The sequence below is a fragment of the Corythoichthys intestinalis genome, chromosome 11 (genome assembly GCF_030265065.1).
Source record: "Corythoichthys intestinalis isolate RoL2023-P3 chromosome 11, ASM3026506v1, whole genome shotgun sequence".
Taxonomy (NCBI): domain Eukaryota; kingdom Metazoa; phylum Chordata; class Actinopteri; order Syngnathiformes; family Syngnathidae; genus Corythoichthys; species Corythoichthys intestinalis.
This window is the reverse complement of record NC_080405.1, coordinates 31,005,922-31,020,157: the sequence shown is the minus strand read 5'-3', so window position 1 is coordinate 31,020,157 and position 14,236 is coordinate 31,005,922. Positions and strand designations below refer to the sequence as shown.

At 37.3% G+C, this 14,236-nt stretch overlaps 1 protein-coding gene across 1 annotated transcript; it reads left to right on the top strand.

The window, feature by feature from the left end:
* Positions 1-4,828: 4,828 nt before the first annotated feature.
* Positions 4,829-14,236, top strand: gm2a (ganglioside GM2 activator). Its single transcript, XM_057849389.1, has 4 exons — positions 4,829-5,057; positions 10,717-10,869; positions 12,929-13,111; positions 13,816-14,236. The coding sequence occupies exons 1-4, from the start codon at positions 4,965-4,967 to the stop codon at positions 13,969-13,971; spliced, it is 585 nt and encodes a 194-aa protein (XP_057705372.1). The 5' UTR covers positions 4,829-4,964; the 3' UTR covers positions 13,972-14,236.

Here is a 14,236-nt window from a genome sequence, read left to right as displayed (position 1 = left end):
AAGTATTTGGTCAATACCAAAAGTTCATCTCAGTACTTTATTATGTACCTTTGTTGGCAATAACAGAGGCCAAACGTTTTCTTTAACTCTCCACAAGCTTTTCACACACTATTGCTGGTATTTTGGCCCATTCCTTCATGCAGATCTCCTCTAGAGCAGTGATGTTTTGGGGCTGTCGTTGGGCAACACAGACTTTCAACTCCCTCCACAGATTTTCTATGGGGTTAAGATCAGGAGACTGGCTAGCCCACTCCAGGACCTTGAAATGCTTTTTACGAAGCCGCTCCTTTGTTGCCCTGGCTGTGTGTTTGGTATCATTGTCATGCTGAAAGACCCAGCCACGTCTCATCTTCAATGCCCTTGCTGATGGAAGGAGATTTTCACTCAAAATCTTTCGATACATGGCCCCATTCATTCTTTCCTTTACACAGATCAGTCGTCCTGGTCCCTTATCAGAAAAACAGCCCCAAAGCATGATGTTTCCACCCCCATGCTTCACAGTGGGTATGGTGTTCTTCGGATGCAATTCAGTGTTCTTTCTCCTCCAAACACGAGAACCTGTGTTTCTACCAAAAAGTTCTATTTTGGTTTCATCTGACCGTAACACATTCTCCCAGTCCTCTTCTGGATCATCCAAATGCTCTCTAGCGAACCGCAGATGGGCCTGGACGTGTACTTTCTTCAGCAGGGGGACACGTCTGGCAGTGCAGGATTTGAGTCCCTGGCGGCGCATTGTGTTACTGATAGTAGCCTTTGTTACTGTGGTCCCAGCTCTCTGTAGGTCATTCACTAGGTCCCCCCGTGTGGTTCTGGGATTTTTGCTCACCATTCTTGTTATCATTTTGACGCCACGGGGTGAGATCTTGCATGGAGCCCCAGATGGAGGGAGATTATCAGTGGTCTTGTATGTCTTCCATTTTCTAATAATTGCTCCCACAGTTGATTTCTTTCCACCAAGCGTTTTACCTATTGCAGATTCAGTCTGTTGCAGGTCTACAATTTTGTCTCTGGTGTCCTTCGACAGCTCTTTGGTCTTGGCCATAGTGGAGTTTGGAGTGTGACTGACTGAGGTTGTGGACAGGTGTCTTTTATACCGATAATGAGTTAAAACAGGTGCCATTAATACAGGTAACGAGTGGAGCCTCGTTAGACCTCTTTGGAAGAAGTTAGACCTCTTTGACAGCCAGAAATCTTGATTGTTTGTAGGTGGCCAAATACTTATTTTCCACTCGAATTTGGAAATAAATTCTTTAAAAATCAAACAATGATTTTCTGTTTTTTTTCCCACATTCTGTCTCTCATGGTTGAGGTTTACCCATGTTGACAATTACAGGCCTCTCTAATCTTTTCAAGTAGGAGAACTTGCACAATTGGTGGTTGACTAAATACTTATTTGCCCCACTGTAGCTAGAGCAAAACCAGCGTTGCACTGTATACCTTTCCTGGGGCTGTCAAACCTTCTGTCTAGTAGTTTCTACAGTTGCTAAGCAACTCGGTACGAATATATCGTTCAGGTGAGATAGCACCTGTCAATTCGTCAGTGATGCGTTATGTGAAAATTGATTTCTTCTGAGGTGAAGGGGTTTTCTTGTTTGTAAAGTTCAAGTGCACATTGTACTGCAGATTGGGGTAATTTTGAAATCCATTCATCAGGGTTCTTGCACTGTTTTAAAGTTCAAATCTTTTTTAAGACCTCAAAAATATAATTTAAGACCAAAACATGTCGGAACAATTTCTGATGAAAAAAAGAACTAATTTCATTTCTGGTGTTCTTCTCCTCTCATGTGTGACTCGGCACGGCGGCTTTAACCGCCATTTGTCTCTAACGAAAAAGTATATTTGCAGACTTTTGCACTAGGGGTGGGAACCTCTTGATACATCACGATACGATTTGCAATACTAGGCTCCCGATAACAATGATGTCACGATATGGCGGAACAACAATTATCGATATACATTATGGGTCAGGAAATCATTCTACAAATAACAATAATAAACAGAAAAACAAGCTCTTTTAATCCTTCCACTGTGAATTGGAATGAGTTTATCACTAGTAGACATCCATTCCGTTTGAAGTGGGAGGGATGGTAGCGAATTAATGCCAGGCAACGAGTTAATTTTGGGGCATTTGACATAATTTCCGGTTGATTTACAGTCAATTCCTTTCCCTGTTGAGGCATTTATGGATCATCTTCTGTTGATTTTCGGGAAACACACAGGTCACCTCCTATTGATTTTGGGTTACTGAAAAGGAAGAGACTCAAGAATGTCCCCAAATGAATAGGAAGTGACTCAAAATGAACAGGAAGCGACCTGTAAATACCCAGAAAACACTGGCCGTGAATGCTCTGGTTTCAGTGTCATTGAAGCCACTCGACATCCAATCCAGTCAAAATGGCAGCAGGTGAGTGAACTCTATTCTAATGGAGGATTTTGGTAGCAACACTGGCATTAAACACATCTTCTTGAAATTCAATACCTACTGCAATCTTCCCATTACATTTAAGACCTTGATTATCCTGATTTTAAATTTAAGACTTTTTAAGGACCCAAACTAAGCCATGAATCATTATTTAGTTCGAAGGGTTAGTCTGTTTTTAAGAATAGTAAAGATGCGGTTTAGCTAAGCATACTTATCACTGTTTTCAAGTAACTGCTTGTTTTCAAGCAGTGGTTACAGGAAGATGACAAGATGAGGTATTTTCTGCAATATATGCATTTATAGAATGACCAGGCATTGTCCAGGATGGTCTAGAAGCTTGTCTCAGTATGTAGATAGTATTGTATCAAGGGCGTAGACTTGCATAGGGACGGTAGGGACAAAACACTACCAACTTTTCAGGGTGTTCAAATTGTCCCAACCAACTTTTAAGCAACCTTATTTGCATTACATAATGACTTCAGTTATACAAGTAATTTAGATTGTCTTCCCATATGTTGTAAGGATAGAATTGACCCTACCATTATTAAGTGAATTATTTTCTTTATGTTAAGACTTACATTGACCCCCTTTCGCTTGCTGAATGTGCCAGTCCCAGTTTGTGTTTTCCTCAAACACACGTTTGATTGGCTGATGACTTGACACCCCCCAAAAAGCAGTAGTGTTTCATCTGAAGGAAAGCTCCATTTTTGTTTTGATATTCCCTAAGATTTTTTTTTTTTTTTTAATATTCAATTTATTTAGACAGACAATTTTGCATGGTCTTAAGAAAAAAGCTTTTTTTTTTTTGCATTCCTGGATAGTTAAGAAATTACTAACATGGTTTGAATTTCTTGTGTAAGTTTTCATATATTTTATGTTCAAATATTGTAATTTAAATTTGCTAATAAAATCCAGACATTTATTCTGGAAGATTCCAAAATGTTTAATTAGTAGTTTTTTAAAACAAAGATTTGAATCGAACGATGTATCACCTGAACCAATACATATGCATTCCAAAAACATACCTACTTAAAACTAGCTGGATTCCCTTGTTTTCAGTGTAAATTTATGAGAAATAAGTGAAATTATCTGCTAGTGCTTCAAGTACATTTTACTCACTTAGATTTTTTTTTTAAATAAGAAAAATAACTATCTGAAAAGAATCTAAACACTTATTTTAAGCCAAAAAAAAAAAAAAAAAAAAATCTGAAATGTTCTTAATTCAAGAATAAATATTGTTCTAAACATTATTTGAAGCATTTTTTTCTTGATTTAGGTGAAAAATGACCAACTTTTAGATGTATGGGTTTAATAAGAACAAATGGTAATGTTTACTTAAAGTAAATGGAATAATCTGAGTCTGACCCATTAATCTGTTAACTAGTCATTAACACTCAAAAGAAAACGGAGGAAATTATTCAACTAGATTTAAAAAAAGTGATCAGATTAAGACGTTATAAATTTGCAGTGTGAAAGTCAATACAGATTTATTTTTGCAATGATCATTTAGCCTATCCATTAATTAGATTCATATTCGTGAGAAAGGTAGCCCTGACCCCCTTCACCCCATCTGTTTGGTCTTATAATGTCCCGAGCCTAACACAAAGTTGTATGTTATATATGTTATAACAATGTTATAACAAAAATGTTATATCGTCCCTACCAAACCTACGCCCTTGGAATGGAGTCGACTATGAGATTTCTCGGAGCTGTCATTACCCGAGCGTTAAAGATAAAAAAAAAAAAAAAAAAAAAAAAAAAAAAAAAAAAAAAAAAACTCTCCTTTTTTTTAACAAACTTTATTTACACAAAAACAAATACAAACATAGATTGAACAATTCACATACGATAAACATATATACATCAACAACAACAAAACAATAAATTAAAAAATGGGGGTTAATTTTAACACAAGCTGTACTGTTTGCAAAGTCTCTCGGTCCTTATAACCTTGGGGTTTAAACAGGAACTTAAATCGGCCAAATATAAAGAAAACATCCCAAAAACTTGAAAATTTGGTCTTTGATTAGTATATTTAAAACAATAAATGTGAAATTTTGCCAATATTAAAATAAGATTCATCACATATCTTTTATCCATTTCTGGTTCTTCTCTCCTTCTTCTTCTTGTTGGGTTTATCCCTTGAATCATGGTTCGTTACCGCCACCTTCGGGGTTGCCATCAGATCCGTAAGACTGCAATGGCAGCTACTTTTATTTGATTGATAGGTACGTTTTGTATTTGCAAACCACTTTTCTTTTTTTTTTTTTAATGATATGTTTCATTTTACAACTGCGAACCACTTTTTTCTTCTTAGTTTTGGCATGATTCTGCTTTATAAAAATTTAACAGTAAGAATGCTTGCGAAAGCCTTCAACCACATCACGTGAGTGGTCATATGACTTATAGCTATATGATGACATCGGACACGGAAGTAAACAGAAGTGGAAGTTGACCATTCGAGAGCGGACCGGTGTCTTTTTTTTTTAACCGCCTTTGATTCTATTTCTTTAATTTTATTTTTCGCCGAAACCAAGCAAACATGAAAGCCATCACGACGTTGGCGCTGAGCATGCTCGGAGTTGTAGTGTTGGGTCAAAGTCAGGACGGCTGGAAAAGAATCAATAAAGTCAAGGTAAGGAGGACTCAGGAATGACACGAAAAGAAATGTGCAAGAAGTTGATTAAAAATATATATATAACAATTGACCCTTTAACATCTCAGCCTATTTTGACCGAATTTGCTTGCCTATTATATTTCAAAGATTAAAAATGTTCACAATGGCCAGGTTGGGTCCCTTTTTACACACGATAACAACCTTCATGTCCAAACTGTTGTTTTCTTCACTGACCAGTTATACTCAACATTTTGGACCTAAAAGACAAAATTGTCAAAAATGTCACGGTGACAACCAAACATGCTTGACGAAATGTTTTGAAGCATGATAATATTTATTCAGCTTGTCAGGATCAACATCAAACAGAAAAAAATGAGACAGAATTCGGGCTGTCCCAAACGACTAATTTTCTCCCGATTAGTCAGCCGACTATTTTTACGATTAGTCGACTAATCTAATAATTAAATTTTTTTTTTTTTTTTTTTTTTACTAATCTAGTAATGAAATTTTTATTGACGCTTATCAATTCACAAAAAACATATTGGAACACTCAAATTATTTATTAAAGTACAAAGAAACACGTAAATAACAATAATAAATCACAAATAAACAATGAGTTCAAATGCTGATAGAATTAACTAGTGTAGCCTCCCGATTGAAAAGATGGTCTCTTAAACTGATGGTTTACAACTTTTATTCCATCCTTGGATGTAAACACACTGTAAGAGCTACGGTGCACACAAATAAAGCAACATAATTAGAAATTAACAAAAACTTTTCACCTTTTTCCTTTTAAACCTTATTTATATATCAATGAATTGCCTATATGAATTGCATTTACCTTAATTTATTACCTTATCATTGACAATCTCTCCCTTGAGTGCAATCACTGTATATACTGTATATATTTATGACCTTTTAACCTTATATAATTTTCTATACCATAAAATAAACCATAACATGAAATAAACCTTTCAATTAGCATTTAGAACAATAGTAATAGCACTTATAGGCCCATTGTCAATGAAACATTATTATTTAGTAAAGCGACAGCACCCTCTGGTGTACAAAAAATGAAAAAAAAAAAAATTACAAACTGCGTGAAGGCTCTTGAGGTTTTTATTCACGGCCGACGTGCAGCCAAGCTTGGCATTGAAGAGACAGGACAGAAGAGTGTACTCTCCTTTGTTTCTTTGAAATAAGGCAATGTTTTGGACACTCTGGTGCGCTTTTTTTTTGGCTTTGTGCCGCTTTCCCCGCTTGCAAACAGAGCATCCGACATTCTAACTTTCCACGCATATATTTTTTTAACCCTTCATTAACCGTCGACGGGATGTTGTGCTCGTCGACGGATTTACGTCATCGATGACGTCGACTATGTCGACTAGTCGGGACAGCTCTAGACTGAATAGTTTTATATTTGATGATTCAACCAAAACAGAAGGTATGGTCATAGGCGTTTTTGCAGGTTATATACAGGAGATGAATAGTAGGCCTGTCGCGATAACAAATTTTAGTGTGCGATAATTATTCTCATAAATTCTTGCGATATGTGATATTATTGCGCCCCCCCCCCCCAATTTTTAAAAACAATTTACAATACCACAGTGAGAATACAGTATATATTAATAGATCAAGTACACCCATTTAAACGCGATATTTACTCTTAAATTCAAAAATACTTTTGAAGAAATCACAACTAAAAACAATAGACCATGCCTCTTAAGTAAAAAAAAATATATTGATACCGCACAGAAACGCAGAATAAATAAAATGTGTTTAAAAAAAAAAAAAAAAATTGCACTTAATAACTTAAGCATTTAGGCAAATGAAAACTTTTCCCGTCATAGCTTCTGCAGTGGTGTTCCATAGGGATGCAACTAGTGCTGCAACGATTAATCGATTAACTCGAGTATTCGATTAGAAAAAAAGATTTGAATTAAATTTTGCTGCTTCGAGTATTCGTTTAATTAAAGTGGCGTTGTAATGGTTTATTTTTAAAGTGTTTGGATTTAGTTTGATTGACTTGGGTGGATACACTGCCCTCTAGTCTGCCTCATTTCACATGGCTAAATCCAGCTGCTCCACGTTAAGACCAACATAAGCCAAGTTTTTGTTTGAGCAAATTTTTTTTTAATGCATTCGTAATTTAGTTTACTGGTATATTTAGCAGTTTTTTGGGGGAATATGTGTCTGAACCATTTGTTAAGAGCATTGTAAAAAAAAAAAAAAGCGTTAGAGATTTATAGCATCTAAGCTAGCGGACTTTTGCTTTGTAATTTTTTTGTTGTACATAGATCCTTTTTCTTTTTTTTTTTTTTTTTAATAGCGTTTGAGGCTCAGCTAAGATATTTTAAAAAATGTTCATGTTCCTTATCCGATTACTCAATTATCTGAATTAAATAGTTCATCGATTAATCGACTACTTAAATAATCGATAGCTGCAGCCCTAGACGCAACGATACAGTTAAGTCACGGTTCGGTACGATTTTTGATACGGGGGACCTGATTTTCGATCCGATTCAATACATTTAATGCTCTGTAAAAAAAAAAAAAAAAAAAAAATTTTTTTTTTTTTTTTTTTTGCTAACGAGCAAAAATTAAATTGCCATCATATAAACATGCATTTTAGTGCATAATATTTATGTGCTTACTTCTTACTGATCTGAAATAATCACTGAAATAGTCACTGGTATGGATTGATTTAGCCTGCTTAACTTCCATTCAGTCATGACAGTTTAGAATTAATCAATGTTGTATATGGACTGCGTGTCCCATAATCACTCTGGGCTCACGTAGCCAATGGCATGGGACGTAGCACATCTAGTTTGCCATTTCATGATATCTCGTGTGTGGGCGCATTAAAAAAGTTAGCAAGCGCCGCTGAAGTCACGTCTGCTCATTACTACACAACACCAGCATATGACAATCGACTTTTATAAAAAGGACGAGTTTGAAGCACAGCGCTCTTAATTTCATTCAGTGGTTTGTTGTCAAAGCGAGGTTGTTCGTAGCAGCCAAGTCGGTAACAATGTTTTGGCGGACTTCGTTGTAAATATCCGGCGTTGTGCCGAAAAATAGCCGCCCCGCGTGAAATGTCCCTCCTGACGGGAGCGCCCACACGTCAACAACAACAGCGTGCCGTAGATGGTCCACAGTCACTCCGGAGCACTGACGCGGCCGGTATACGTTGAACAATAGGATATAATCGGAACGATTTGCTCCGGCGCTAGTTTTTGCCGGACCTGGAACGAAGATGCATTTTGCCCAGTTGGTAACGAGGAATCCGAACTTTTAACAGCACATCTGCCGCACGCGCGACCGCGATAAATCGCAGCGGAAAAATTACCGCCTTGATTTTTATTTATCGTGCGATAAATGGAATTATTGCATATTGCGACAGGCTTAATGAATGAATAGTGCAAAATAGTGAATATATAAACTTCATTATACTTTTCCTCTAAATGTGCAAAACAGGCCATAAAATGAAAACTATATACATTTTTTTGGTTTGAGGTTCCTCAGAGGCCTTGGTGGAACTGCCAGGAACAGTTCCTCTACGGCTGGAGACGCAGGCCCACATTGCATGTCTCACACATCCAAGCAGTGCTCCTTTGACAGAGTTTTTATCGTTGGCGCCCTGCAGCGATTTCAATCTATGACCACGCTGATCAGTGTGTGCATCAAAGCAAAAAAAAAAAAAAAAAACTTTTTCGGTATTGGATCGGGACGCTGCATATTGTCAAAATCAGGTGACTCAGACTCTGGTGCAAAAATATGCAATCGAGACATTCCAAGTATTCATCTAATACTGTTTAATCCAGGCTAAGGAGGTTTATCTGTGAATGATGAAAATTGATGTATATAAAAAGGATCCAGGAAGCCATGTCTCTGCACAATTGCTACCGTATTTTTCGAAGTACAAGTCGCACCAGCAATAAAATGCCCAACGAAGAGAAAAAAAACATATACAAGTCGCACCGGAGTATAAGTGGCATTTTTGGGGGAAATTTACTTGATAAAATCCAACACACAGAACAGACATGTCATCTAGAAAGGAAATGTAATATATAAAAATACAATACAGAACAACATGCTGAATAAGTGTATAGTCTACGGTGCATGAACAACGAAATACGAATATACTGTCCTCACCAGGACGCTACGGCTCGGTCCTGGCTATTCAGCGGGCTAAACTCCCAAATGACGATGCTGGACGTCCGTATAATTTGCTGAATCAATTTCGTCCTCGATACCAAACAGGTTCGCATCAACGTAAATAAATGATAATTAGGTGCTTTTACAGCAATGACATGACACAAACGGTTAGCATGCGTTCGCTAGCATTAGCGCATCGTTCAAACAACCACACAACTGGCTCTAAGTGTCCGATCGCGGGGGGAAAACACAACAACACAAAAGATGATATACAGAGTCGTTGTCTCTATAGAGGTATTTTACAAGCATAAACAATGAACGTAGGTTCGCAGCCGTGTTTCTCTCTCGCTAACTCACCCACTCACTCAGAGCTACGTAGCTGTCGGTCTTCTTCTAGCGTGTGAGCGCTCTTCTTCACGTAAACAAGTGCGAGTGCGCCCCCACGTGGGCGTGAAAGCGCCACAAACTAAAAGCATGCATTTCAATATAAAAAAGCCAATAATACAATTGAACACATATTGCCAAAGGCAGAACGCGAACGTGGCCATAGCTATTGTAATTCAGATAACTATAGCATAAAGAACATGCTAACAAGTTTACCAAACCATCAGTGTCACTCCAAAACACCAAAATAACATGTGAAATGATATCATAATGTGTTAATAATTTCACACATAAGTCGCTCTTAAGTCACACCCCCAGCCAGACTATGAAAAAAAAAAACTGCGACTTATAGTCCGAAAAATACGGTACTTTGATGAAGAAAAACCAAGTTAAAAAAAAACAAAAAAAAACGTCGTACGTCGTGCGATGGGACTATTGCGCATGCACACATTTCAATGGCTATGTTCAAACAATATATTGTGCGGGTCTAATAAACACTAGATTGCAGTGCGCACATTTGCGCATTTACACACTGTATATTGTAATGCAAGTTAACACACAATACGAGCATGTTTTATACATAAAGTACCGAGAACAAAGTAAAAATGAGCTTTGAGAAACGTACAGAGAGAGGGTCAACTACAGAGAAACAATCGATACCTTTCTTTATCAAAAGTTACTCCTCCCGTTGCGCCAGTGATCCCCAACTCTTCTCTCAACCTCAGTAGAGGTTTTATTGTCCAGAATGACCGTCATGCTGGCAAAAAAATCATAAAACCTATCGTTCTTCGCTGTTTTTTTACCGCTCCCTTGACCTCTCGTCCCGTGTGTGTATCACGGGTCGCATGTGTAAATGTGCCACTGCCAGCACATCAGAGAATAAAGGAGCTGATTCGCTGGTTACCTGGTGGTAGGAGAGCGAGATCACAGCAATGACACCAGGATCCGTTGAAATTTTTTCGATAGGACAAACCGTTTAAAAGTTGAGGTAGTTCAAAGTACGCATGCAGAAATGTGTATCCGGGTACACATCTGTCGTTAGAGGGTTGAATACATTTAGTATGTTTACAGCATCTATAACTAACATATGTTATTCTTTCTTTTTTTAAAGTGTATTTTGACATTGCCTGTGCAGGTTTCTGGCTTTGCGTGGAAGAACTGTGGTAAACCGGAAGCGGCGGCAGTGCTGGAGACCCTCAGCGTGTCCCCGGACCCCATCAGCATTCCCGGAGATCTGACGGCGTCTGCCTCGGGCTCTACATCCGTGGAGCTCCGCGCCCCTCTAAATGTCAGTTTTGCTACCACAATTGATTACTTTCAGTGTTGATTGATCACTGTTTATTTTTGTCCATAAGTTGATATAGTGGCCAATGTTAATGTTATATATGATACAATAGTTGAGTTATATTACTGTACTCCGGTTTTAACCATCACTCTGCTGATACTGAAGACTACAAAAGTCAAGGAACATTTAGTGTTTTTCCTTTAATGTGAAATTTCTTTTAAAAAAAAAAACAAAAAAAAATAAAATGAGAATGTTTACTGTTTGAATACTAAGCTTGAGAACGATAAACCGATACGAGCGGATATCCGGTTTTACAGGTGAGAGATACAGCTGTAACGATAGTAAAGTTACCATTCGACAGTAATTAGCCATTAAATATTCAATGAACCGATAGTAGAGATAGAATTCGGCTATCGCGAGCACAAGAATCGGCTTCTAATGCCTCGTTCAATGCATTGCTTAATGGGATAATAATTTAGCTTTTACTTCACATGCTGCGCTTGTGTCATTCACCACACAGCGCACTTAGATTGAGACCACAAGCATGATATAATATGGACAAGCACAACTCACGGTCGTGGTTGCCTCAGAAGAACCGCTACTAGTCGCCGTCATTACCTGATCGTCACGTGCGTGTCATAACAACGCGAGAGCTAACAAAACCACTGTAACGCACACTCCGTAGCGTTTTCTTCACAGCCCAAAACGAAACTAGTAGTGGCAACGAAGCAACATGCTAAAACAATGGACAGTTTGAGCACCGACGCCAGCGACGTGCAGCGATTGATTTTCAACGCACCCAGGAAAACAAAGTCGGACTTTGAAGTGAGGATGGCAGCCAGATCTGTTCGCATGGGACAGAGCAAGTGTGGAGCGGTACAGAGATCGTGAGTTTTTAACCCTGAAAAATAACCCACTACAATGGCGGAAAGGGCAGCACGACCCTCTGGAGATTTTTTTTTTCTGCGAAACGCAGTCTACTTAACCATGAACATGTGGATTAGTTGATCTTCCTCAAGAAAAAAATCTGCCCTTGAAAAAAGATATGGACAGTGATGAGGAGTACAAAATGTGGAAACACAGGCATAAGTGAAAGACTTTGCTGTGTATAAGGTTAAAGTAATGATTATTGACCTGTCTGTCTAAAATGCCATATTTTTATTTCCCCAATTATGCATTCAAAACACCAGGAAATACAGTAATTGAATTACTGCACTTTATTGTTGTCTGTCACTGGAGTTTTATTATCAATCCTATCCAACAAAATGACGGCCATATAGTAAGCCTTAATTTTTTTTTTTCATAAAAAAATAAAACATAACATTGGTATGACATTTTGTTGTCTAATTTTGCTATTAGAAATGTGGTCTTTTTTTTATAAGTTTAAAATACTGTATGAACACACACAACAAATGATTACTATCGTATCGTTTTCACTCTGTATTGAACCGTATTGTTCTTAAACTGTATCGAATCGTATCGAATCGCTCGGCCATAAAAATGTATCGTTTTTTAATCGAATCGTAACCTGTGTATCTAGGTACATATCGAATCGGCTTCATGCCAGAAATTCCCAACCCTATTGAATACCCCCCTTTATGTCTATTTATTTTTTTAAATACAAAAATTAGAGGAATTAAAATAATAAAGACAGAAATATTAGTTTACTTTTTTGTTTTAAAATTAAAAAAAATATTTCATATAAAGAAATTTAAAATGTTTTTTTGTTTTATTGATTAGAACAAGTAAAATGAAATTAAAAGGAATATTTACTCTTAAGAGGCTTCACAAAAGGATTTGAACAATATTGAGGTTAACTATCAAAATCTATTCTTTTTATAATCGATTAGTGGTCATTTAACTAATTCACTGCCAGTGAAACATTAAAACTGGGATCGCTGGCATTTAGTGACCACATTTCACAGCCACTGACTGGTGGGCTTGCAGCGATCATATGCTCTTTGCCAGGCCCAACAGTCAAAATAGATTTGACGTGTAGCACCGTTAATGGCAATCAATGAGTTAAAGCGATACCAAACATGAAACATCTATTTGGTTTCAGGTCAACGTCACTCTGGAGAAGGAAGTGGCGGGCTTTTGGGTGAAGATCCCGTGTTTAGACGATCTGGGAAGTTGTCACTATCCCAACGTCTGCGACATTTTGACGCAGCTGATCCCACCCGGACAGGACTGCCCGGAGCCGCTACACACGTACGGTCTGCCCTGTCGCTGTCCCTTTAAGAGCGTAAGTGGTCCTGCACTCCACACCCACACACACACACACACAAAAAAGGAAAAATTTTAGTATCCTCACTTGTTGCTTGGCAGAATTCAACACAATGAAAAAAAATGCAGGCAAAACAAAATAAATGAAAAAATGATAGTGATTAAGGTTTGAAACAAGTTAGAAAATGGGCCAATGAATAATTCTGGTGGCTTGTGTCACTTGTTGCTTGGCGGAATGTAAAATATCTCAAACCATTTTCTGGTCAATCACGTTCTGTCGAGCACAAAGTGTGGAAAGACTAGAACAATTAGCGAGTTAAATTGAATGACAACTTTGTATTCGAGCTGTCATGAAAAATCGACTAATCAGAAACTACTTGATTATCAAACTAATCAACTATTGTGATGATCGATTAATCGATTAGAAACATTATAGAACAAACATTTGTCCAAATCCTCTTCTTTTGAGCGTCTTAATAGCTGGAATCTTTTTATTTTCATTTTTATTTTTTTAAACACAAAAAATATAAAGCTGAACATTTTTTTTTTTAAATCAAAAAGAGCACTTTTTTTGTTTGTTTTTTCCTCAATAAAACCAAAAAAATCTAAAAAATGATTTCCAAAATCATGTAGTCTGATGAAAACAGGTCATCAAAATTTCTATCGCAAAAGTAATACTTATTGACTTACGCAGTATTAACTACAAATGTTTGTTTTTTCAAGGGCTCATACGCACTGCCGCAGTCTGACTTCTTCCTTCCCTTCATGGACGTTCCGTCTTGGCTCAGTAACGGTGATTATCGTGTTCAGGGGATCTTGGGGGACGGCGCTGAAGAGCTGGGCTGCCTCAAGGTGGCGCTGTCCCTACACTCAGAATGAACGCATTCATTAGCGCTCCTTTTTACTGCATAAAGACATCCTGACTGATTCTGAAATATGCTTCTATAAAACGTGATAACCTGTCATGTTATTTTTAAAAACTTATTTTACAATGATATACATTTTCATAAAGGAAATGCCTTTTATTATTTTTTTTTACTGAATAAGCTTTTTGGAATGAAATTTTGTGAATGCTTAAAAAAATATGAGTGGACAGTTTTGCAATAAATGTGATCACATTGAAACATTTTTTATGGTTAATTTC

What these genes read in the sequence shown, in the direction of transcription:
- gm2a (XM_057849389.1), top strand. Translation starts at nt 4,965, where the DNA reads ATGAAAGCCATCACGACGTTGGCGCTGAGCATGCTCGGAGTTGTAGTG. An exon ending in AAAGAATCAATAAAGTCAAG is followed by an intron (nt 5,058 to 10,716) that starts GTAAGGAGGACT and finishes TTGCCTGTGCAG; the next exon opens with GTTTCTGGCTTTGCGTGGAA. An exon ending in GTCGCTGTCCCTTTAAGAGC is followed by an intron (nt 13,112 to 13,815) that starts GTAAGTGGTCCT and finishes TGTTTTTTCAAG; the next exon opens with GGCTCATACGCACTGCCGCA.